The sequence below is a fragment of the Cnephaeus nilssonii genome, assembly GCF_951640355.1.
Source record: "Cnephaeus nilssonii genome assembly, chromosome: 18".
NCBI classification, from domain to species: Eukaryota; Metazoa; Chordata; class Mammalia; order Chiroptera; family Vespertilionidae; genus Cnephaeus; species Cnephaeus nilssonii.
The window spans coordinates 12,503,374-12,528,671 of NC_137089.1; the positions used below are offsets into that span (position 1 = coordinate 12,503,374).

Below are 25,298 nucleotides of genomic sequence, written 5' to 3' on the forward strand. Positions count from 1 at the left end.
TTGTTTTAAAATTATCCTGCCTACTGTTCTCTTATTTTCTTCTATAGTTCTAAATAAAACTCAGCCTTTTTTATTAAGCTTAGAAATAAACAAGAAGGATCATCAGAAAATTTCATTTCTCTCACAGAAGAAGAGATGAATAGAGACCTCACCCAAGCACGGGGGAGGGGCAGGAAGAGGAAAAGGCCAGGGCCAGGTCATGCAAACACTGTGTCACCAAAACCTAAAACACCAAAAACGGACCCAACCTCACAAAAGAAGTATCGGACAATAATACCTTTGTCCTTAATTCTTTTCCGTAAGCTGCAGACCGCTTTGGAAACCTGATATTCTTGCTTTTTCTTCCCACTTCCCAGAGAAGAAGATGATCCCTCCCATTGCGCTGTTCCCATCTCAACGTGCCTCATTAAGCAGATAGCCACGAAGGCGCACCCGGGAGGCTCCGTGCACCAGATCCTTGATGACTTCTACGGGCCAGAGAAGTCCCTTCACCCCCCGTGGCCCTATAACAGGAAGGATACTGACAGGTAATGTCCTCCAACAATCTTTTTCTACAAACATTTCTCAATGTTAAGTAATAAAAGACCACAACAACGTTAGATATCAAAATAAAGGGTGTGTTTGTAAAAAGAAGATCCTTGCATGTGTGTGTGTCAGATTCCGCCCTTTTATCATCCAGTAGACGTGTTTTGCAGATGACTTTACTCATAATCTGGAACATCATTGCATGAAAAGTTTCTCCTGGTGCATACCCAGCATTAGATGATGGTGGTGTGAAGAGGTGGTCCTGCCGGACACTGTGTCTGGGACCCTTCGCCACGTTTCACGAATCCTGAAGTCGCTGTATTTCACTGAGCCCCTTGATGTGGTCTTTGGAACAGGAACGAACAGCTCAGTCAGTGGGACAGCCCGATGCGCGTGAAGCTGTCAGTCTGGAAGCCACATGTGAGGACCTTGCTGATAGAGCTGCTCCCTTGGGCCCTGCTGACCAATCAGTCCCAGTGGGACCTCTGGCTGTTTGAAGGAGAGAAGATTGTTCTGCAGGTTCCTGCTGGCAAAATCATTATTCCTCCTAATTTTCAGGTACTATAACTTTTTTTTAACTAATATGAATTCCTTTCTTTCAACAGCTAGCTTTTATTCTGAGGTTGCATTTATGTTCACAGCAGAATGAATCAGATGTGGGAAACGGTCCTCCGAGATGCACATGTAAGGGGTATGGAATGTTCTTTGATATTCAGACATTTCAGACGCCCTTTGTTGCCCATCAGCAGGATTCATGTTTGAGATATCATTAACTTTGATAACTTGTACTGTTACATTCTCATTTCCATTGTGTACGGGATGTTTGACAAGCATCAGAACCGGCCTACTCAGATACGTTAAGGCCAGAGAGCCATATTCTGTGCTAACCGACCCCCTAGAGATCTGCAAGATGGTTAAGAATTGAGGATTTCTGAGCAACCATTTTTGTCAGGGCCCCCTTTTTAAATAAGTGGATTTGAATCCCATAATCATGATGCCCACCCAGTGTTGACAATAACATGGAATCATCACTGGCATGGGGGGAACCTAACCACAAAACTTCACAGGAAGATTTATGTTCCATCACAGGGAATTTTCTCAGTAAGGCTAGCTCATTTTAAAGGGCACATAAATCTATAAGAAAATAGAGTACAAGGAACACCTAAGTAACATGTTTTCCTGATAGGGAACAACTTGAGAGTTCTTTTTGGGGGGACTTCAGTTCATAAACATCTTTATTCAATTGCATTTTTAAAAAAATAATCAGATGATGTTACCTTATGGAATTGGAATGTTGACCTCCATGGACCTAAAGTTGCATGTTATTCTTTTGTCAAATGAAATGAAACCTGCAGTTTTTAAGCCTTTGGTATTTATAGGGTAGTTACAACTTTGGTTTGGTTTTATTCCCCTCTTCCATAAATATGAATTCCATCATGAATCAAAGAAAACAGTGAGGCCTAAAATAAAATGTATGCTGCCATTATAAAAAGAAAGAAAGTAAAAAAAGAAAAGAAAGAGAAAACCATAAAGGAATTTGTTTGCCTAAATAGACCTATTATATAATATTAAAAAAAATTCCTGTGAATGGAGGTAAAAATATCAAAGTTAAGAATAATACTTTATAATTGAGGCATTGTTTTTCCAGGAAGCTTTTCAAATTGGAATATACTGGGCAAATACAAACACTGTGCACAAGTCAGGAGCAGTTAAACTGGTTCATAACCTGACCTCTCCAAAGTGGAAGGATGGAGGGAACGGCGAAGTTGTGTCACTGGACGAAGAAGGGTTTGTTGACGCCGAAATAAGACTTGGAGCTTTCCCAGGACATCAGAAGGTAGGACCAAAGTGGTGTGGCTCAGGGCGAGTAGCATGCCGTCCCCTCAGCCTGCTTAAAATGAACCCCCCCCCCCCTTTTCTTTTTAATCCCTCTGGTATTACTTGTTCTAGACACTTTATAGCAGTGAGACACGTGATTTCTTAGACCTCTCTGTTTTACAGGTTTTTCCCTATGCCAGTGGTAAAAGCTGTGTCACATAATTGACCCGATAACTGCTCCAGTTCAGGACACTCAGCAGCCACTTGATGTATTCCCTAATACCCACAGATTGTAGTTGGCCTCCTTTTGGTAAAGGAGGAAGTAGAGTTGCTAACATTCTGAGCAACAACTAAAAGGACAAAGGCATGTGTGTGTCAGGTTCTGTCCTGAGCGCAGTGATGGGCTCCATTCAGGTTTCTAGTGCTCTAAGAGGGAGCTGTATCCTTGCACAGGGGACTGGTACCCTTGTTTTTAAAGATCTGAATACAAAAACATACTTAATCAGTTATTAATTAAATACAAATGTTCTAAAGTCTGTGAAAACCAATGAAGCTGAATAATACAGTAACGAGTCATATTAAACTGCATGTCTGAAAGTTCGCTGTCCTGTTGTACCATTTCGAGGTCTCCTACTGTACTTAATCATATCTTCGTTATTTTAGCTGTCTCAACTCAGAAAAAGAAAGGAATACTTCATGGGAGGAGTATAATTCAGTGGCCTTTCTGTGGAAAAGTTAGGTTTGACAGGCATCTTTGAAGAGTTTCTCAAGAAATGTTAGGGTCACTTGGTGACTTTTTAAAAATAAATTTCTCTGATACAAAGAAGTTGGTCTTTCTTCAATATTCAAGGCTGGTATCCATTTCCTCAAAGTTGTCTGGGCAACACATGTTTATGCTCTGCCGGCCAAAATACTGGAACATGGGTGTAAACGGCAAAGAGCTGTAAGCGTGAATCACCCAAAGTTGAATAGTTGTAAGTTGAGAACTACCATCAAAACCTGGAAAAAATGTTATGATATACAGTCAAACACCCAATATGTCCAGCACCTCACAGCGTAGCCACAGCAAAGGCTGAATAAATGTTTGTGAATGAATGAATGAACTGTTGGAAAATTTATTTTATATTTTTATATCTCATTATTCTTTAGCAGTGATTCTCAAACTTTTTATCCTCAGGACCCCATAAAATTACTGAGGACCTCCCAAAATCTTTTGCTTATGTGGATTATACCTATTGATATTTACCAAATTAGAAATCAAAACAAATTAAAACACGAGGATACACATACATTCCAATAGTCATGAAAGTGATGACATCATACATCCTATAACCTCTGGAAAACTCTGTGCACTCAGGAGAGAACTAGAGTGAAAAGGACACATAGCACCTTAGTATTATTATAAAGACAGTGTTGACCTCTGGACCCCTCCAAGGATCTCAAAGACACCCCCTCCCATCATGGGGCCCCAGGCCACATTTTTAGAACTGCTGTCCTGATAGTGCCACTTGCTAGGTGGGTACCTTTAGGCAATAATCTCTTCTCTGAGCACCAGTTCCTGTAACATGGTAAGGTCATGAGATGACACATGTAGTGATTAAGAGCAGCACCATGGAACCAGACTGCATGGTTTCCCACCCTCTTTATATTTGCGACCTTAGGCGAGTTACTTAACCTCTTTGTGCCTCGTTTTCCTCGTCTGTAAAATGGGGATAAGAGGAACAACTCCATGTGGCTGTTGTGAGGGTTCTGGGAGTTAATATGCATGAAGTACCTACAGGAGCCACAGAAGGCACTACGTGAGGGCCAGTCGTTATGATTTCATTAGCAGCAGCAGCAGCATTGAAGTTCCCGGCACTCCCCTTGGTCCATGGTAGGCATTCAGCGAGACAGCTGTTCTCCTGCACATGAGGAAGAGGAGGAAGAATGTTTCATTGAATTCTTTATGTTGGAAAAGATGAGTGGCATTTGTTTAAAGGTGCTTTATAAATAAATACTTTGTGAGGGAATAACTTGAAATCAAGTCTCTACCGGTCGCTACACAGTGGCAGCAAAACTAACTGGTTTGCTGAAGCAGCCTGTTGTGGAGTTACTAGGGGCCAGGGCATTTTTGAAACTGAGAGGGGACTCTATTCAATACTCCGGAGCAGAAGGTAACATTGGTACTGACCTGGGATACCCAGTGGTAAAATGACCTTTTAAAAATAATCAGGAGATTTCTATATGCCTTACCAGGTTTCCAAGTGTACTCTTTCCCCAATTTCTTGCAGTTGTGTCAGTTCTGCATTTCCTCTATGGTACAGCAGGGTATACAGATCATTCAGATTGAAGACAAGACTACAGTGATCAATAATACCCCATATCAAATATTCTATAAACCACAGTTATCTGTCTCCAAGCCCCATTCTGAAATAGAGGTAAGTAATTCTCAATGTTCTTGGCTTGTCTTAAGTTTCAATAAGTTACAATAAAGTAGGATCAACTTTTTAAAATCTAGAACAAATAAAAAGCTAATGCTGAATATAGGTAAAGAGAAATGCATTTGTTCTTGCTGTCATTAAAACTGTGGATGTCATGGTCCGTGCTTGCAAGGTAGTTAACACGCAGAAACATCCGGACACAGCGCGGAGCCGCTGCCCGCCCCATCCGCTGGGAGGCCGCAGCACAGGCTCCAGCACAGGCTGGCTCGCTCGGGGCCGAGCCCCACCAGCGGGAAGTCCTCCTGAGGACTGGCTCCCGGGTCTCGGGGAACATCTGCCTGGCAGGCTGCGGCTGCGGCACCTGGAGAAGCCTGTGCGCACAGGACGGGGCCCAGCTGCACCACAGCTGGGAGCAGGGAGTGAGTTCCGCGTCCACCAGAGAGTAAATGTGAAAATGTACCAGCTCGTTTCTGTCAACATCGCCATGGCAGAACGCGCGGGAAGCAAATCCAAGGAGGACTTTCATTCAGTTCTTTCTACAGTTAAAACGAAGTTACATTTAGAGAGAGGGAAGATGTTTCAAAAGGACTTAAATACAGAGCATTCTAAATGGTAGCTATTGTTTTATTCTATTGAAACTATCGTGTAGAAAAGTATTATCTTCCTTTACCTTTGTCTGCATTCACCGTTATCCCTTACTTTCAGCTCCTAAATACTACATTAGAACAATAAAATTCGGATCAAAGTCTTATTCTTCTACGTTTACCATGAATTGCAGTATTGACAAAAATGTCAGAATAGTACATTTTTATCTTGGTTCATTGAAGTGTTGTTAAATAGGTGACTAACCCAGCCGGTATGGCTCAGTGGTTGAACATCGACCTATGAACCGGGAGGTCACGGTTCGATTCCTAGTCAGGGTATATGCCCGGGTTGCAGGCTCGATCCCCAGTGGAGCACGTGCAGGAGGCAGCTGATTGATGTTTCTCTCTTAAAAAATCAATAAAAACATATTAATAAATAGGTGGCCAGAAGTACCCAGGTGGGAAGTAGAGGTCAATAACATTTGCGTTGTAGGGAAGGGATTTGACAGTAGATTCTGCTTCTCCCCACCCGGGCGCTTCCTGAAGCCACTGGGTCAGGGCCACCCCTGAGATTACATGGTTATGGTTTCTTAGACGCCTTGCATGAAAAAGCTTAACTTCTCTGTGTTACTGTAGTAAATGTGCTCTCTGCATCGTCTGTTCTTTTTTCCAGTATTTTCACGTTCCTGACAGCACGACCTTCAGCGTTTGCCCAGGGGGCGAGCAGCCTGCGACGCACTGCAGCTCCCTTCCTTGCTGGGACTTCATGCCTGACCTCAGTCAGTCCGCGCTGGATGCATCTCTGCTTCAGAAACAGATCTCTCTGGCCTTCTCTCCGGCCACAGGTGCCGACAGCGCCCAGAGCTGGAGCCTGCCGGCTGTGGTCCGACCCGAGTTCCCCCGGCAGAGTGTGGCAGTGCCCTCCGGGAGCCGCGGGGAAGACGGGTTCTGTACCAGGTAGCGTACACTGTGTGAATGCACTACAGCTGTTGATCCAGGTGTGGGAAGAGACAGGAGACTAATGGCCACGTTCACCATGTGGAAAGCTAGGGTTCACTTTTATTTTTGACGGCTCCGAGACAGAGCATACCCCTGGACAAATGTGAAGACCACGTGTGGGTGGCCCCAGGGGACGGCTGCTGAGGTTCTCCCGCAGGCGGCTCCTCTGGGGCAGATGACCGCGTCTGTTCCCTCGAGTAACAGCAGCACGGCATCACAAGGAAAAGACCGCCCTCTTTTAGGACCGCTTAGCCTCTGTCAAATGAGAGGAAATAAGGGTTAAAATGTAAGAGTCGAGTTGGAAAACCTTTTTCTTTTCCCATGTCTTATTTTAAAATGGAATTTTTCTCGAAAAGTCATTGAGAGAGATAACTTAGATAAACACAAGTTACAGAAGACTCTGTTCTGTGGTCGTTCCTGCACACAAATTACCAATTATGCAGATAACCACCTCAGAGCCAAGCCAGCTTGTGTTGCTTGCACTATGTCCTTTCTGTAGCGGCCGGGGAAACTTAGGTATGCCATACGTAAAAGTACAACAGAAAACGTTGTGACCGCAGGAGAGGTACCTTATTCCCGTGAGGACGGCTTTATAGACGTTGAGATGTCAGTCATCCGAACGTGGCAATGCACTATTTCCAGTAGTGATGCTTTAGAAGAGAACTTCCTCACTCACTTCACCAGCAGGAAAGCCTCTTCCCCACACGCACGCATCCCTCCTTCTGTCACAACGTCCAGCCTCATCCTTGTGTTATGCACACTTCCCTCCCTCCCTCCCACAGGAGTGGCCATCCTTCCATTCTGATCAGAGAAGTGAAGTGTGGGGAGTTTTAGGAAGTGTTTTTGAAAGTGATGTGAGCCTGTGTCTAGAAAACAAAGCTTATTTCTTAAACTTAAAGACAAAATTAAAGTTTTTATTTGAAACTTTAAAATTCTAAGAATTCTAAGACATAATTTAATTAAAGTAATTTAATCTTATTCTTAACTATTAAGCGAGATGTTAGATTTAAAGGCCCGTATGTTAGTGCGGGCCCCAGCTTTCGTGGGCGTCCGAAAGAAAATTCTCTGAGGTTGGCTTGCTCAGCTCTTTCGAAATCAAGCTGGGCGGAGAACTTTGGTGCGGACTCAGGGACAGCGCTCTGAAAGGGCACGCACTGCCTGCTCCCCTCCCCTCTCTCCTCTCCGCAGTCGAACATGCACATCTCATGGTGGTGGTGGTGGTGGTGGTGGTGGTGGTGGTGGTGGTGGTGGTGGTGGTGGTGGTGGTGGTGGTGGGATTTCCCCAAATGCCAATGGACAGTTCACTTTGGCGTTTCCGACAAATACAGTCTTCAGGAAGGACTCAGACACTGGTGAACGGGATAAATGGCGAATGGGAAATTACATATTTGGCAAATATCTGATTTATTTGATTAATTTAAACAATCAATCTATGTACTTTAGACTTCAGAGAGAAGTTTTTCCTGCTTTGATAGGAGCTGTTGTTTGGTAGTTTAGTAGGTCTAAACTGGAAACATTTTGTCGCTCTATTGTAGAGAGCAGCCTGACCCACACAGCAGTCCTGGTGCCGAATAATCCAGCTTTGTTGTTGGTAGTCAAAATAGAGATCCTGCAAAGTGTGACGATTGTAGACAAATGACCATTATGAGCCTGCCCACCTCTAGAAAAAAAAAAAAAAAAAGCAAGTACCCGAATTCTCTAGGCGTCCTGCTAAAAGCACGGCATCCTCCTCTGCCCACACTCACCAGGCACTTTGAGGAGAAAGCGCCCGGTCTGCAAAGTGGAGGCTCATCGCACTGAGGGGAGGACAGCCGGAGGAAGGCCAGCAGGAGGTTACCTGCCATGCTCTCTGAGGGTAGAAGTCAGGGTCTTGTTCTTTTAAATAGGTTCTCACATTTAAACAGTAGGTTACCATAATCTGTTTTCAGGAAAAGATCAGTAAACCTATAATTAATATATGGCAGTTAATATATAAGATGTCTTTCTTTCTCTAGAAAACATTTCCTCTGATTTATAAAAGAGAAGTTCTGACTATTGTAAATCGAAGTAAACATGGATCAGGAGAAAAAGCATAAATTTATTTCTAAACCATTTCTGTCATCTGATTTGATTCTGTTCTAGGGCTATTGCACTGACATATCAAGAACACTTTGGAGTGACTTATTTAACCTTCTCGGAAGACCCTAGTCCTCGAATAATTTTCCACAACAGATGTCCAGTAACAATCGTGATAAAGGAAAATATTAAAGGTATATTTTATAGCATTGAATTTAAATGATACAAAACTTGTATTTTTTCCGGAGGATTTTGACTTAGTAGTTGTGAGCCTTTGAAGAATGGTTAAATACAAGTATTATTCCTCCCTAGTTATAAAGTTTTTCTTGCCACACTCTGTTTAATATCCCTGAGTTTGTTTTAAAGGCCTAAGCCTCCATATGCCTTTTTTTATATTTTTAATGCCTTTTTTATGCCTATTTTTATATTTTCTTTCAATTGAATAAGACATTTTCTTTATTGATATTTGTGAAGGCCTTCCTCTAGAGAGTAACAGAGTGTAAAACGTTTAATTTTTATTTGGTCAATAAAAATTTTATTTACAAATAATATCTCAGCAACATGGCTATTTAACCAAGAACTGTATGTCTATTGAGCAAATATGAGTGGTCATTAGGGTTATCTAAGCTTATAGCTCTGAAAACAAATATCAGTAAAAATAAAATGAATTTTAAATATGTAAAATTTTTTTTTAGATATTCCAAAGTTTGAGGTTTATTGCAGAAAAGTCCCTTCTGAGTGCTCAGTCCATCATGAGCTTTATCATCAGATTTCCAGTTACCCAGACTGCAAGACCAGAGACCTCCTCCCCAGCCTCCTGCTGAGGGTGGAACTCCAGGAGGAAATGACGACCGAGTGGAGCGATGCCATCGACATCAACAGTGAGGGAACGCAGGTCAGTGAGCCGTGCGGTCCTGCCGCTGCCCGAAGGAGAGTTCCCTTTTCTGAGGGCTCGGTGGTGGTCTGTTTTTAAGCATAGTTTCCTAAATGCTGAACTTCCTGTTTCTGTGTTAGGGCGTGTGTGTATTCGTTTTTACATCCTCATGTTAGAAAGTCTCAAATACAAGGGCAGCGTATGTATCTCTAAAGTATTCTATACAGCTGTTTACCAGAGAGGGCACATGGAAAAGAAGCCCACCTTAGGTCTAGTACAAGGTCAAAAACGAAATGAAATTGTTGGACTTCTCTCATAGAAGGTAGTCCAACTGGCCAGATGTTAAGACAATCATAATGACATCCCTAGATCAGTTCCCTCTTTTGAAGGTTTACTAATTGTATTTATTTAATTATTTACTTACTTAGTCTTCACCTGAGGATGTGTGATTTTTAGAGAGAAACATCAATTGGTTGCCTCCCATATGCACCCCAACCAGGGATTGAACCCACAACCCTAGGTATGTGCCCCAAGCCCACAGCCTTCTTTATGTATAGGATGATGTTCCAACCAACCAAGCCACCCGGCCAGGGCAAAAGTTTACTAACTTTAAAATACATATTTTTGCCCTCACCGGTTTGGCTCAGTGGATAGAGCAGGGATCCTCAAACTTTTTAAACAGGGGGCCAGTTCACTGTCCCTCAGATCGTTGGAGGGCCGGACTATAGTTTAAAAAAAACTATGAACAAATTCCTATGCACACTGCACATATCTTATTTTGAAGTAAAAAACAAAATGGTAAAAACACCCGCATGTGGCCCGCGGGCAATAGTTTGAGGACACCTGGGATAGAGCATCAGCCTGTGGACTCAAGGGTCCCTGGTTCGATTCCGGTCAAGGGCATATACCTTGGTTGCGGGCACATACCCAGTAGTGAATGTGAAGGAGGCAGGTGATCGATGTTTCTCTCTCATCGATGTTTCTAACTCTCTATCCCTCTCCCTTTCTCTCTGTAAAAAATCAATAAAATATATTTATATATATATATTTATATACATATACATACATATGTGTGTGTATGTGTGTGTGTGTGTGTGTATATATATATATATATATATATATATATATATATATATATATTTGCACCTAGTAGTCTATAAAATTTTGCAAATATAAGTAGAGTTTAAAAATCCTGAACAGATAAAAGGTCCTGACTTTGTCCCTGTCTTACTTTGGATATTAGTTGGTGTTATTTTTATTGAAAATGGCACATGAATCAAGCATTTTGTTTCTGCTGTGCTTAAAATTTGCCATTTGTTATATATAATTTAGTGGCATTCACCATGTTGTCCAGCAATCCCAAACCAAAGCTCTGTCCATTAAGCAATAACTCCCGATGCTCCCCTTTTCTCAGCCCCTGGTAGCCTCTCTTGTACTTTCTGTGTCAGACTCTGCCTATTCTGGGCACCTCATAAGAGTGGAATCAAACAGTATTTGTCCTTTTGTGTCTGGCTTATTTCACTTTGCATAATATTTTCAAGGTTTATCCATGTTATAACAGGTGTCAGAACTTTATTCCACTTTATGGCCAAACAATATGTGCTGTACTTTTTTAATGTTCTTTCTCATCTCTTAGTTTATTTGATCTTCACAATAAGCTTTTGAAGTAGTCCCATTATAATGATAACAAAACACGTTAAAACTATGAATATATGTACAGTAATAATAATGATGACCATTTAATAATCACCAACTGTATGGCAGGCATTGGGCTAAGCACTTTACATCTTTTTTTTCTTGTTTAAAGTATTACATATAGTAGTACATATATCTCCTTTTTTTTTTCCCCATTGACCTTCCCCCAGCCTCCCCTACTCCCTGTCGCATGCCCTCATCCCACCCCCCAGTGTCTTGTGTCCATTGGTTGTGCTTATATGCATGCATACAAGTCCCACTTTACATCTTTTAATTGAATTTAGTGGGGTGACATTGGTTAATAAAATTATTTAGGTTCCATAATATATCACATGTATATTTTATTGTGTGTTCACCAACCCAAGTCAAGTTTCCTTTCTTCACCATTTATCTTCCTTTCCCCTTTTTCTACCTCCCTCCATCCTGTTTCCCTCTGGTAATCACCACACTGTTGTCTATGTCTATGAATTTGTTTTTATTTTGTGTTTCGCTCAGTCACTTCACACTTTTTCTCCCAGTCTCCAACTCCTCTCCCCTCTGACTAGCTGTCAGTCTGTTCTCTATCTATAACACTGTTTCCATTTTATTTATTCGTTGATTTTGTCCCTTAGATTCTACATGTAAGTGAAATTATATGGTACTTTCTTTTCTCTGATGGCTTATTTCACTTAGCATAATACTCTCCAGGTCCCTCCATGCTGTCACGAGGTAAGATTTCCTTCTTTTTTACAGAACATTTGATATTTGCCTTTTTCATTCTTAGCCTACAACATAGTACCAGTCAGCACAGTAAGATGTTAATAAATATCAAATGAATGAATGAATGAATGAATGAATGAGAAGATGAGGTTACCAAGGGAGAAGAGAAACTTCAGCATCTAAGTGCAGTGCAGCCAGAGACTGAGGAGGAAGCAGAGAGGGAGGAGGAAGCCCGGCAGGCAGCAGCATGAAGCCGCTGAGCCGGAAGGGCGCAGTGTAAGGTGGTGGGAAGGAAAGCAGTGAAGCGAAGAACAAGTGCAGAGTAAGTGGAAGGGAGGGACGGGAGGGACGGGGGAAAGGAGTTCTTTCCAGGAGCCTGGCCATGAAGCGACGTGATCAGAGGGGAGGAAGCTCGCGATTTGCTGCAGGAGGGGAGCCAGTAAAGAAGTGGGAAATGTGAGCAAGGAGCTGCCCAGATGGACAAGTCCACGCCCAGAGCCTGTAATTCGACTTCAACAGAAGGGCCGTGTCCTCCTCTCTGACCACGGACAAGAGTGCGGAAGGGACGCAGGTGTAGGTGGAGATATTTGGAGGGATGGGGCCGGAAAATTGAGTGAATTGGTACTCAGTGGCCTTAAGTTTATTGTGAAGTGTGGAATGAATCATCTGTGAGAGAGAGGGGAATTGCGGGGAGCCGGGGCTGGGGGGAGAGCTTGGGAGAGCAGTCGCTGAGCAAGGAGCTGAAGGACCTGGGCCGGGGCAGGTGCAGGAGGCCAAGCCGCCTGGAGACCACACTCGCTTTGGAGACCTGTGTTCTCGGTGGCTCCCAATGACCCCGGTGTGATTTCCATCCACAGTCTCGTTTGATGAACAATGAGAATCTGTGCAGCCTCAGGAGACGCTCCTGGTCACATGAATGTACAAAATAAAGACTGCGAGCTTCTCTGTTTTGTTAGAAGATTTTCAAAACCTGGCTTATATATGGTCTTGGGACATCTTTACAGTCGGCCTTCTGCCCACCAACCTTATTTCGGGGATTCCCATTCACTCTAAATTTCCTCCAACCTTTGTAGTCAGGGATACTTCAAAGCTCAGAGGGGAGGTACTCTTTCCAACACCCTTATCATCCCTGGTCTGAGGACCCAGCGAAGTGTCATGTTCCCATTAATCTTCCAGGAACTGTGTGCCATATGTCCTGCAGACCGGGGCGTACTTCCTCTTGGGCAGGAAGATTTGTTCCAGCCCCTCGCGGCCGTGTCCTCAATAGTGCACCAGGCGTATAAATCACCGGGGCGGGCGGGAGTGTGTCCTCTGATGAAAGGAAGCAGCTCTTCTGTAGGAGTGAGCTTGTCTCCGAGGCTTTCCTCGGCCTTCTCTGAGGCACGTGATGCAAATTTCACAAAGCAGAATTAAAACACCAGAAATCCCCATGAAGCTGCAAGGAAGAGAAGTCCTGTCAGCTTTCGTCAGTCACCCATGTGCCCCCTTGCCTCGGCTTTGTGACTAGGACAGTGTCATGTTGTATAATTTTGTAATGGAATATGGAAGGGAATATGCAGAAGATAACTTTGTAAGGCACAAAGAAACACTCTGTGTATTTTTATAAATCTTTATTGTTGAAAGTATTACAGATGTCCCCTATTTTTTCCCCATTGACCCCCTCCACCCTGCCTCCACCCCCTCCCCAGGCCTTCACCACAATATTATCTGTGTCCGTGGGCTATGCATATATGTATATAAGTTTCCAAGTTAATCTCTCTCCACTCACCCCCATCCCCGCCTTCCCTCAGAGATTTGACAGTCTGTTCCATGCTCCTATTTCTCTGGATCTCTTCTGTTCATCAGTTTATTTTGTTCTTTAGATTCCACATATGAGTGAGATCATGTGATACTTGTCTTTCTCTGACTGGCTTATTTCACTTAGCATCATACTCTCCAGGTCCCTCCATGTTGTCTCAAAGGGTAAGAGATCCTTCTTTTTATACTGCTGCAGAGTATTCCATGATGGAGATGTACCACAGCTTTTTTATCTACCCATCTATAGATGGGCACTTGGGCTGTTTCCAGATTTTAGCTATTGTAATTGTGCTGCTATGAACACAGGGGTGCATATATCCTTTCTGATTGGTGTTTCTGGTTTCTTAGCTTGTATTCCTAGAAGTGGGATCACTGGGTCAAATGGCAGTTCCATTTTTAATTTTTTGAGGAAACTCCATACTGTTTTCCATAATGGCTACACCAGTCTGCATTCCCACCAACAATATACTAGGGTTCTCTTTTCTCCACATCCTTGCCAGCACTTGTCATTTGTTGATTTGTTGATGGTAGTCATTCTGACAGGTGTGAGATGATACCTCATTGTCGTTTTAAGTTGCATCTTTCTGATGATTAGTTACTTTTAGCATTTTTTCATATGTCTCTTGGCCTTCTGTATTTCCACTTTGGAAAAGTGTCTATTTATTTAGGTCCTTTGCCCATTTTTTAGGTTGACTGTTTGTCTTCCTTTTGTTAATTTGTATGAGTTGAGAAGGATGAGTGGTTTGAATCCCAAAACTCAGATTAAAATAATCCCTTTGCTGATGACTTCTACAAAGACCCAATCAATACCCATGATCTTGGACTCCTCGCATAACTGTGCCGTGGGTCACTGTCCTCGCTGTTTTCTTCTCCCATTGTGTGTGGGTGTGGGCAGGGGAGATGGCCGTCCTTCGTGTTTACCTAGCTCTGTACCATTTACAAAGTGCGTTCACATCCACAGTCTTTCATTCATTCCATTAACTTTTATTGAGGACCTATCAGGGGCCAAACCTTTTGCCCTGAGAAAAGCCTAATTCCTGCCTTCAGGGACCTGAGTAACTCAATTAATGTTGTCAAGTGTGCGAAGTCCTAAGATAGAGCCTTTGATCCCCACAAAAATTCTAAAATAGAGCAATAATTTTTAAGTGTTTTTTTTAACTGGTGAGAGGACTGAGGCTTACCGAGGAGTCAGCTGGGGGGGTTGTAACTGGCGGAGCAGGATCAGGCTGGAACCTGGATCTGCTCAGACGCGGCCCCATCTTGTTTTTCGTACATGAAGCTGCGGTCACTGTCTGCCCTCTGGAGTCCTGCCCCGGCTGCAGATAGCTACCAGAACATTCATAAAAGCACCGGTCAGAGGTTGTCTAGGACCCCTTTCCCCGAGTGCAGTGGTCGGCAAACTCATTAGTCAACAGAGCCAAATAGCAACAGTACAACGATTGAAATGTCTTTTGAGAGCCAAATTTTTTAAACTTAAACTTCTTCTAACGCCAATTCTTCAAAATAGACTCGCCCAGGCCGTGGTATTTTGTGGAAGAGCCACACTCAAGGGCCCAAAGAGCCGCATGTGGCTCGCGAGCCGTAGTTTGCTGACCACTGACCTAGAGCAAGCGCCCCTTCCATGACGTTGCCCGTGTCTCAGGCAAGGCTCCCGCCGGGGGGCAGGGGCAGGGGCCGAGGCAGTTTATGCTCCCATCTCGGGAGCACTCCCTGGTAGCATCCGCGCGTGCAGCCTTGTTTTGCCCTCTGGAGCATCAGGTTTATTACTTCCCCTTTAACAGCGACACTGCAGGCCGGGGAGACAGCTCCCACACCTTCTCTAAGTGTCCTCCCCTCCAGGCCAAACCTTTCTGGTTCCTTGACTCGTTCCTTCCATCTCGTGCCTCCCAGACCCATCCCCACCGTTGCCCTGCTCTGAGCACACTGGTGTGTTACGTTCCCCTTTAAAAACCCGGCAGCCGGATTACACACCGTATTCCAAATGTGGCCTAACCAGCCGTCGCCTCCCTGTGCCTCCGTGAATAAAGTAGAGACTGAGTTAGCTTTTTAGTAACGAGCTCAGGCTCTTTGTTATTATTGAGCTTGTGGTCAACCACATCCCCCAGGTCTTTATCATATAACTCGCTGTGCAGTTGACTTTTTAAACCCAGTGATGGGACTGTACTTTTCTCCCCAGTCAATTAAGTCTCATTGCTGTTGGCCCAGTCCAGTTTGTTGAAATCCCTTTTAAAAAATACGTGAGGCTGCCACCCAGCATATTAAGTACCGTGGTAGCTGTCCTTCGTCTGCAGATGTGGTGAGCATGTGTTCCACGTGCCCGTCGTGTCATTAGTAAGTGTGTGCAGCAGGACGAGGGCAAGGGCTAGGTGCTGCAGGGAAACTCCACACACTTCCCGGTGCGTGGGTTCAGCCAGCCGCCAGCACACCGGACTCCCCGCCACCCACCCACATCTCTGAAATAAGAACACGCATGCAAAGGCACTTCTCAAACTACCCAAGGTATTTCTTACCTGGTTACAAGCACGCCGTGAGTCACGAGAGGCCTCGGAATCTCGAGAAGGGCACCTAACCACTGTTGTTTCAACCCTCTGCTGTTTTCTTTCCATCCGTGTCCAGCCTTCTCCACCTTGATCATCTTGGAAATTCATCTCCCTCCTTTTTCTCTCTGGGAAATCTAATTCATCTCATAGCTTTAGCTGCTATCACCCAGGCACTCCCAGTAACTGTCTCTGGCCTCCACACCTTTTTGAAGCTCCAGACCTGTTTCCTATTACCCACCAGCCATCTCCATCTGAGAGGCCTGGTTTAGCTCGACTGCAGTGCGGGATGCTTAAGGCACCTCTGATTATCTCTGGATTGTCATGTATTGCCTATAAGGGGGAAAGAGAAAGAGGGAAAGAAAGAAAGATTTTCAAGAATATTTTCAATTATTTCCTATGTATCACCTTGTAACTTATTTGTTCAATACAATTAAAACTGTAATATTTAAAAATATTATTTGTTGGATATAAATATAATAAATACTCATTTTAATGAAGATAATATATAGAAAAGCACAAATTATATTAAAGTGTTTCTATTTTTCCCATTGCTTTTTAGAGAGAGTGGAAGGGAGGGGGAAAGAGAGAGAGGGAGCTATGTCGATGTGAGAGAGACGCATCAATTGGTTGCCTCCCACACAAGCCCTGAACCTGCAATACAGATACGTGCCCTTCGCCAGGAATTGAACCCACAACCCTTCAGTGTGCAGGCTGACACTCTAACCACTGACCCACACCAGCCAGGGCTTAAAGTGTTTCTTATTTGTAATGGTAGTAAAAGATAATGGACTAAGTGGAAGGCAGGACCCTGGTCTCAAAGAGTATTCTTATACCCACACGTAAGGGAAAGTCACTGACAGAGCGCTCTAACGGGTACAAATAGCAGCACAGTAGCCCCCAAATATTCTGCACTGAGACCAGCACCTCTCTTCCTATAGCCTTCCACCCCGCCACCCCCCATGCTATGATGTGAAGTGAGAAAAGTAAAAAAGAACTAAGTGTCGGCATTGATCAGGACCCACTAGCTCCTTGAGCAATTCCAAACAACTGAAAAACAATCCCCATGTAATAATTCATTCTTTTTTCCACACACAGAACAAGCAGATCTCCCCGGGGTGCTAACCAGTCACATCCCAGTGGAAACCCAGTCTTCTGAGTGAGGCTCCCGTGGTCTGGATGTCACTCCTTTCTGGAGACCTAGGAACTCTCTGCTGCCCCTGCCCCATTGTACAGGGCAGGTAACAGGCATGGTCCCTCCAGATTGGGAAGAGGAGGAGGAGAGCCTCTCGTCCATAACAAGTCTGACATTTTGAGAGAACGTATTGTGGATCGCACCCTGGAAGCAAAGAATAGTCTCTGAGCACATTGCTGCTCTTGGAAGAGCGCTCTTCCCATTATTCCTCTCATCCTTGTATCTACCCTCGGAGCTCGGCCTTGGCCAGTATTGCAGCTTGTTTTGAGTCTCAAATAATCACAGTCTCTTTTACTCAGAGCAGCAGTAGTTTATTGAGAACGCAGTAGACTGCAGTGGGGGAAAGGCTGGCTCTTTTATGCTTTGACTCAGAGGCAACACATGTCAATTCATTGACTAAAATTAGTCATATCCAGTTGCACAGGGTAAGGAGTAGAATCCTGCTCGTGCCAGGAAGGAGAGGGCAGCAGACATGGGTGGACAGAGTCTCCACCACAGGAGCCACATTGAGATAACGTCCACTCAGATCTTGACTGAGTCCCAGGCTCCTGGTCATAAGTACTGAAGAAATGGACACAGAACCATTGCCCTCAGGAGTGTGTACAGCAACCATGATGCTTAATAAACTGGGAGGAAGGAGCATTTTCTAGCTCTCTGCCCTGAAACTGTCAGCCATGCATCGTCTCACTTTTGTGCACTTGGCTGTTCACAGCCTCAGCTGTGAGCAACTTGAGGGCGTGGTTGTATCTTCTCAATGCCTAGTACAGTGACTGGCTCATTGTGAGTCCTCTTTAAGTGTTGAAAATTGACTGAATGACTGGGTGATCAAACATCAGACCAAAACAAGGATTTGTTTTCAGCCTCTGGAGAGTCTGATTACAGGGGCCTAATTTCTCTGGCACTTAGTTACCCAACTCCCTAATCCCTAGAGCTGCCCCTGTACGAAAGACACGGCGCGTGCGCTGTCTCTCCACATGGGAAAAGAGACGGGGTGGGCTCCAAGAACTCAAGTCAGTACTTCTCCCGTTCTAATGGTGAGTGAAAGGGACACCCAGCACAACTTCCTTTGCAGAAGAGAAAGAAGCACCTTAAAGGTTTGGGTTAATTTGCTTACTTTCAGAGCCCTTAGGCAGTGAGCAGAAAACATCAACTTGCCTTATTTTTACTACTTAGAACATACAAGTATCCTCCTGTCATAATGCATGAAGATCACTTTGATAATGAGCAGAACAATATATTTCCCCTTCTGGTCCCCTCCTTCCCCTTCGAGGGGTGGTCTTCCGGTTGTTCCTTGTGTGGTGAAACCCTGGGGGGCGCACCAAAGCCATGGGCAGTGATTGAGAGAAGGGAGTGTGCTAAGAGAATAACCTCACACCTGCACGGCTGAAGAGGCAGTTGGCTTACTTTACATGTTGTATAAAATAATGGCTTTTATAATGTGTTTCTCAAAGAATTCCTGTTTTACGTGAGCTGGGCCATTTTTTAAGTTGCTACATTCCAGATTTTATCACAGTCAAGTTCAGTTCTGACCTTGGAACAAAGAGGTCAAATTCAGGATACAGAAGTCTTTTGAAACAGACATTTTTGTAAAGCAATCCATTTGGGAAGCACGACCAGTCCGTGGAGAATACAAATTGACTCTCCTCCTGCCCCCAGGAAGTGGACGGTCTCATGACTAAGTCAGGTATATAAACAGATGACTGTGATGCAAACAATACTACTTGTGATTGAACAGGAATATGGTCAGAGTACTGTGGGAATGCAGGTGTAGGTATGGTATCAAGCTGAGGAAGGGACTGGAAAACTTAGGGAATGGAAGAAAGTGTCCTTGAGCTGTATGTGCAAAAATACATAGGAATTGAAAGGACTTTATGGGGAAAGCGTATTCTAGGCACAGTGTCGGAGCATATTCTAGGGCTGTGTCAGACAAGGGCCTAAGCTGGAGCAATGGGTGCGGGATGAAAAAGGGCCCTGGGTTCGCAGGCAGCAGCCTGGAGGCTCTGATGACTGCTGGGCTGCAGGGGGTGAGGAGAGGGAGGAGGTAGAGATGAGGCTGGGAGCCCTAGATGCTGGGGACGGCCAGGAGAAAGAGCCATTATGCAGGAAAAAGCTCAGTGACCTTGAAGTTGCTTCCAAATCTGAGTCTGTGACTCACTCCTGTGGTTCTGTGTACACTCCTGGTAACTCTTCATCGGGTCAAAATGAGAATACATTCATTGTGTCTCATGTGGGCACCTGGCATTGTTCATTCATCCAGGAATTGTCAGTCGTTCTTTTATTTGCTGTCCTAACCATAATAATCAACATTCCAAACATAAGGAGGTTCTTGCTCCCACCCGCAGGTAATGCTGGCTGTGAACATGGTGTTCTTGGAGTTGTTTTTCAAATAGTTCTGTTCTGTTTTCAAATATTTATCCATTTAAGCAACATCACTATTTATGGCTGAAAGGACATCTGTTCTGCTGGCCTGGCACCTGGCTTCTGAGCTAGAACTTTTTTTAAGTGTGAGTCCACCCTCTCACTGTAGAAAAATTAATTTTGACTCTGTTCACATGAAGTTATCTGACGTTCTTGTGACAAGTTATGTGAGGGCCTTGGGAGGATTACGACATGCCTTTGTGGGTAGGTTTTTGTTTTATCCCCAGCATAGAAGAGCTCGTGGTAGGAGGTCAACACTCAAAAGCCTGAAACTTTTTGCACATTGCATTTGAAGCTTGGAGTTTTTAGAGGGTTTTCCCACAGGAATTCATATGTACACATACAGCTGGCCCGTGGCTGGGCTCCAGCCCTCGCCCGGTTACTTGCCTGTTCCAAAGAAGCAGGGAAGGAAGACACTCATGCCCCGTCATCCATCATGTGTTCTCCATGAGCCTTACAGCTGGATATTGAACAAACTTGATTTGATCTTTCTTTCTTTTCTTCATTTCAATCAGCTGGATATGGATATACAGAAACAGAACCAGGAAGTGTTTGTGGTATTGAACCAGAACTTGAGACATTGAAAGTCGGTCATTTCAGTGGTGTGTCTTGTTCCTTCCTCATCAGATATTGAATATTCTCTCTGCAGGTTGTGTTCCTGACTGGCTTTGGCTATGTGTACGTGGACATTGTCCATCAATGTGGCTCCATCTTCATCACTGTGGCCCCAGAAGGAAAAGCAGGACCTATTGTAACCAATACCAACAAGTAGGTTTAATTATTATCTCAACAGCAGGATAATAACCTTTCCCACTATGAAGTTGTAAACCTATCATTTACCATTCTTTGTCATCCCAATGTATACATTGATGCTTGAGGTTAATTATTGGGTAATCCATCAGGATATGGTTATCATTAAGTCATATTTATAATAGGGAGCAATCTATAGTCTTACTAGGATGCCCCTTCCAGTTCTTCTGTGATATTAACAAACATTTACAAATTAAAGCACACATCTTAAAATTATATGTTATCACTAGCATGAAATGCTAATTAATACTTCTGTATCCACATGACGACCTAGTAATTAATAACTGAACTTAGCAATTAGAGCTGCATCAAAACTAAATTCACCTCTTAGAACCACATTTCCCCTTCAACCTGAATGTCACCATCAGGTTTTACAAACATGAATCCAAGAGTTAATATCCTTACATTAAAAGAATTCATGTAATTCAGTAGGCTTAATATGAAGGTAGCCTCTTCTTCCAAAATTAAAATAAGGGCAAAAGACATGAACAGAAAATTCTAGAAAGAGGAACTACAAGTAATCAAAGAAATGCACATTTAAATAAGATATTTTTTTTATCAAATAATATGTTCCATCATATATGGTCCTAATTGAAGTGTACATTGTTAGCATTTTCTGGAAAGCATTTAGTAATACATATTAGGAGCTTAAAATCCCTTTGGCTTGGAAATTCCAATTTCAAAGAGCTAAAGCAATAATTAGAGAAGTTGGCAAAAATATATGCAGAGAGATATTTGTCACATTGCCAATTATAATGCCAAAATATTCAGAGAACAATAGCCATCAGTAGAGGAATAGATGACACATAAATATACCAGGAGTGGTATATCCACAGAAAATAGGCGGAGAGGATTATAATGTAATAGGAAGATGCATATGATAAACCTAAAATAGAGAAAACAGTATATGGTTGAGTATATAAATAGGACCCTAGCTATATGTCATAAGTACACATATCCTACATGAATAAATGTGCTTGCACACACATTCACTCTCTGTCTCACACACATACACACACAAGAAAAACATTTCTAAAAAGAAGCCTGAAAAGAATCAGAACTGTTAATAGATGTGGAGTTATAAGTGATTATTTAATAAGTTTCTGTATTTTCATTTTCTACAGTAAAAATTTATAACCAGAAAAGTTACTGATTTTATGAACTATTAAATGATATCAATTTTGATACATTTATTTAGGTCCTTTTTAAAAAAATTTCTTGCTTTTCATATATCAGTAGGAACTCATTAATTTGTACCCTGCCAAATTATTATTAATTTGAATTTATAATATTTCAAACAAAGTTAAGTAGAATATTTTCTTGGCCCAGAAGTATTTGTAAAAAATTAATTAAGAGACTAAAATTCAGAGACTACATTTTAAATTGCATAGTACAAAACCTTCAGTCTACCCTAGAATTTCATGAACATTTATCTAAATATTAGGAGGACGTTGTTAATGACCAGAGCCACAATCCACACGTCCAGTGGTGACAACAGGAAAGGCACCTGTGTTTACTTGCACTTCCGTAACTCCTTTATTGGACACTTACTTTTCAAGTACTTACTAGGGAAAGTGGTACATCAGTGAGTAAAGAGACCAAAATCCCTGCTCTTGAGGAAACCACATTCTCACAGGCATGGGATGGGAAGACAAAGGGTAAACATAATAGAAAAGGAAAGTTTATGGTGATCGTAAATCTCAATTTAATTATAATAAAAGGTAAAGAAGGTTGACATTCTGTAGATATAAAAACAGAGCCCAGTAAGAAGGACAGAGGGACAGACAGAGGGTAGTTTTTGAAAACGGGTGTAAGTCTCTAAGATGTTGGCATTGGAGCAAAGACCTAAAAGCAGCCAGAGGGTTAGTGATGTGGTTTCTGGGGGCAGAGCTGTCCAGACAGAGGCACAGTCAGTTCAGAGGTCAGGCGCGGTGTGCCTGACACGTTGGCGAAGCAGGGGGAACCCATGCGGGCCAGGTGGAGGGGTGGACGTGGGGGTGCAGTGCCGGAGGTCCCAGAGTAAAGGCTGGAAGGAGGGACACATGTGGGGCTCAGTTTTCATTCTGCGTGAAACAAGGAAGTCTTAGAGCATTTTGAGTAGAGAAGTTCCATGATCTGATCTAAAATTTTAGATGCTTGTTGGCTGCTGTGTTGAAGTGGGCGGTATAAAGGCGAGGTGGAAGCAGGAAGACTGCTTAGGAGATCATGACAGTTATTCACACAGAGAGAAGAAGTGGTCAGTTTCTGGGTAGCCTTTGGAGGACAAGCCCATGGGATTTCCCTGATGCATTGGGTAGGGAGGAAAATAGAGGCAGCAAAAAGGAGTCCACACTTTTTGGTCTAAGCAACTGGTAGAATGTAGTTGCCATTAACTGAGATGGGAAAGACTGTATGTAGATTTGGGGTTGGATCAAGAGTTTGATTACAGACATGACAAGCTGAGCGTCATTTAGACATATAGTGACACTGTGGATAGGCAGTTCTGTGTGAGATTGGAGTTCGGAGGAGTTCTAGGCTAACTGTGTGACTTCGGAAGTCATCCGTCTATAGATGACTCGTCAAGCCATGTGGCTGGACAGTATTTCCAGGGGGAGTGAGTGGAGGTGGAGGACCAAGGGCTGAGCGTTGGGCACCTGAACTTGAAGAGGGAGCCACGTAGGTAACTGGGGATGGATGTCCAGAGGTAAGACACAAGAGAAGACATGGAAAGAAATTATTCCCAGCAGAAGGGAGTGAGCACCATCAGAGACCATGGTAGGTTGAGTGAGCCACACACTGAAGTCCACCATTTGAATGTCGCCAGGCGGAAGTCACTGGTGACCTTGAGGAGAGTTGCTGTGGTAGACTGTTGAGGGGCAGAAGCCTGCTTGGAGCAAGGTTAAGAGAAAATGGAAGGAGAATAGAAGATGATGTATATAAAAACTCTTTGGAGCTTTTTTGTAAGAAGGATCAGAAAAATGATTTGTAGCTGGAGGAGGTAATGGAGCTACAAGAGGAATTTGTAAGGTAGGAGAAAAAACAGCTTCTAAGCTGCTAGTGGTGATGACAAATGAGTGATGACCTTGAGGAAGGGAAGTGACTCGCACGTGAGCCATGGAAGTGGCGGGGAGCAGCGCGCTGGCGGAGACGCTGGAGGGGGCTGCCGTGGGGCAGGTCGCGGTCAGTGTTCTCCCGCTTGCTCTACTTTTCCAAGCTAAGGAGTCTTGGTTATTTGATTATGTCTTTCTGCCTTGTGATGGTTGTGACAGAGGATTCGTGCACAAAGACGAGAGGGAAGTGGAGTAAAAGTCTGGTGTTGATGAGGGAAACACTTGGAGGAACATGACAAGGAGGACTGGTAGTCCCATTGGGAACATTCCCCAGATGGTCGGTGTGACTGGCTCTGTCCAGACACAGTGCACTGAACGCTGAGGATGTTCCTTAGGAGGCTCCAGGGGACCTCAGAAGGTGTGTAATAAGGCACTCACTCTCATCCACACACACAGGAAGAAAGCAGGGGAACCTCTCTTCTTTCCTTTCCTCCTGCAGAACTCGGGCGAGGACTGTGGCCGTGAAGATGTTCCTCACCCGGCTGAGCCTGGCCGTGTTTGACGACCTCACCCACCACAGCGCCTCCTCGGAGCTGCTGAGGCTCACGCTGGACAGTGTCTTTCTCCACGTGGCCCCGGCGGCGGGCCCCCTCCCTGGGGAGGAGCCCAGCGCGGCGCCCTCCCCGCTGTACTGTGTGGAGGTCTGCTGTGGGGACCTGCAGGTGGACAACCAGCTGTACCACAAGTCCAACTTCCACTTCGCCGTCTTGGTCTGCCAGGGAGAGAAGCCGGAGCCTGCCCAGGGTCCCAGCTCGCAGAGCCTCCTCGCGTCCAGCAGCGATCTGGAGGATTACAGGAGGAAGTGTTTCATCCGCCTGGGCCTCACCTTCACCGAGGGCGAGAGCTTCTTCTGTGACCTGAACGAGCTCAGCTTTGAGCTGAAACCTGCCCGGCTGTACGTGGAAGACACGTTTGTGTACTACATCAAAACCTTGTTTGAGACCTACCTTCCTCACAGCAGCCTGGCCGGGCCCCCCACCCTGTCCCCGGGGGGCACACAGGCTCTGCCCGTGCAGGTGAGACAGCACGCCCGGGCCCTGGTGAACCCTGTGAAGCTGCGGAAACTGGTGATCCTGCCCGTGAGTCTCCTCGTCAGCATCCACGCCTCCCTCAAGCTGTACATAGCCTCCGACCACACCCCGCTCTCCTTCTCCGTGTTTGAGCGGGGCCCCGTCTTCACCACGGCCCGGCAGCTCATCCACGCCCTGGCCATGCACTACGCCTCGGGGGCTCTCTTCAGAGCAGGTGAGGGCACGGGAGGGTCTGGGCAAAGGGAGATGTTTCGGGGTCGTGCCTTACGGACATCAAGAGGCAATCCGGTGAGAGGCGAGGAGTGCGGGCTTTGCAGGTAGACAGCCGCGGATTTAAACCTAGACGCTGCCACCGCTAGCTGTAAGGCCTTGAGCAAGTCGTTGAACATCCCCGTCTCAGTTTCCTCTGCTGTAAAACGGGTGGTTGAGGTTTTGAGAGGATACAATGAAAGTGCCCTGAATGAAGCACCCTGAATTTTGCTTGGCACTGAACAAACACTAAAGCAATACAGCGGTTCTGTTCGCCGTCACGTAACTTAGAATTGGAACTCCACGCAGGAAGCAGTCTCTGGGCTCTTGCAGGCACCAGGCTCTAGGTTAGCCACCACCTCAGCCAGGACAGCAGCCCCGGCTCTCAGCCGGCCGGAAAGCAATGCCGTTCCAGGTTGTCAGCTTTCCTTTTTTTAATCATTTTATTTTTCTATTAGTTTGCATTCAACACTATTTCTAAAAATGTTTTTAGTGATTTTTAG

General features: G+C 44.4%; 1 protein-coding gene across 6 annotated transcripts in view; it reads left to right on the top strand.

Annotated features, from left to right (window-relative positions):
* Positions 1-25,298, top strand: part of VPS13B (vacuolar protein sorting 13 homolog B) — a 604,787-nt gene that overhangs the window by 556,537 nt on the left and 22,952 nt on the right. For all 6 annotated transcript variants that reach the window (XM_079796380.1, XM_079796377.1, XM_079796379.1 and 3 more), the window contains 9 exons: positions 357-527; positions 882-1,083; positions 2,174-2,362; positions 4,614-4,760; positions 6,021-6,304; positions 8,468-8,595; positions 9,097-9,296; positions 20,266-20,384; positions 23,955-24,760. In XM_079796380.1, the coding sequence (XP_079652506.1) occupies positions 357-527; positions 882-1,083; positions 2,174-2,362; positions 4,614-4,760; positions 6,021-6,304; positions 8,468-8,595; positions 9,097-9,296; positions 20,266-20,384; positions 23,955-24,760 (2,246 nt within the window). The remainder of the gene's footprint in view (positions 1-356; positions 528-881; positions 1,084-2,173; positions 2,363-4,613; positions 4,761-6,020; positions 6,305-8,467; positions 8,596-9,096; positions 9,297-20,265; positions 20,385-23,954; positions 24,761-25,298) is intronic.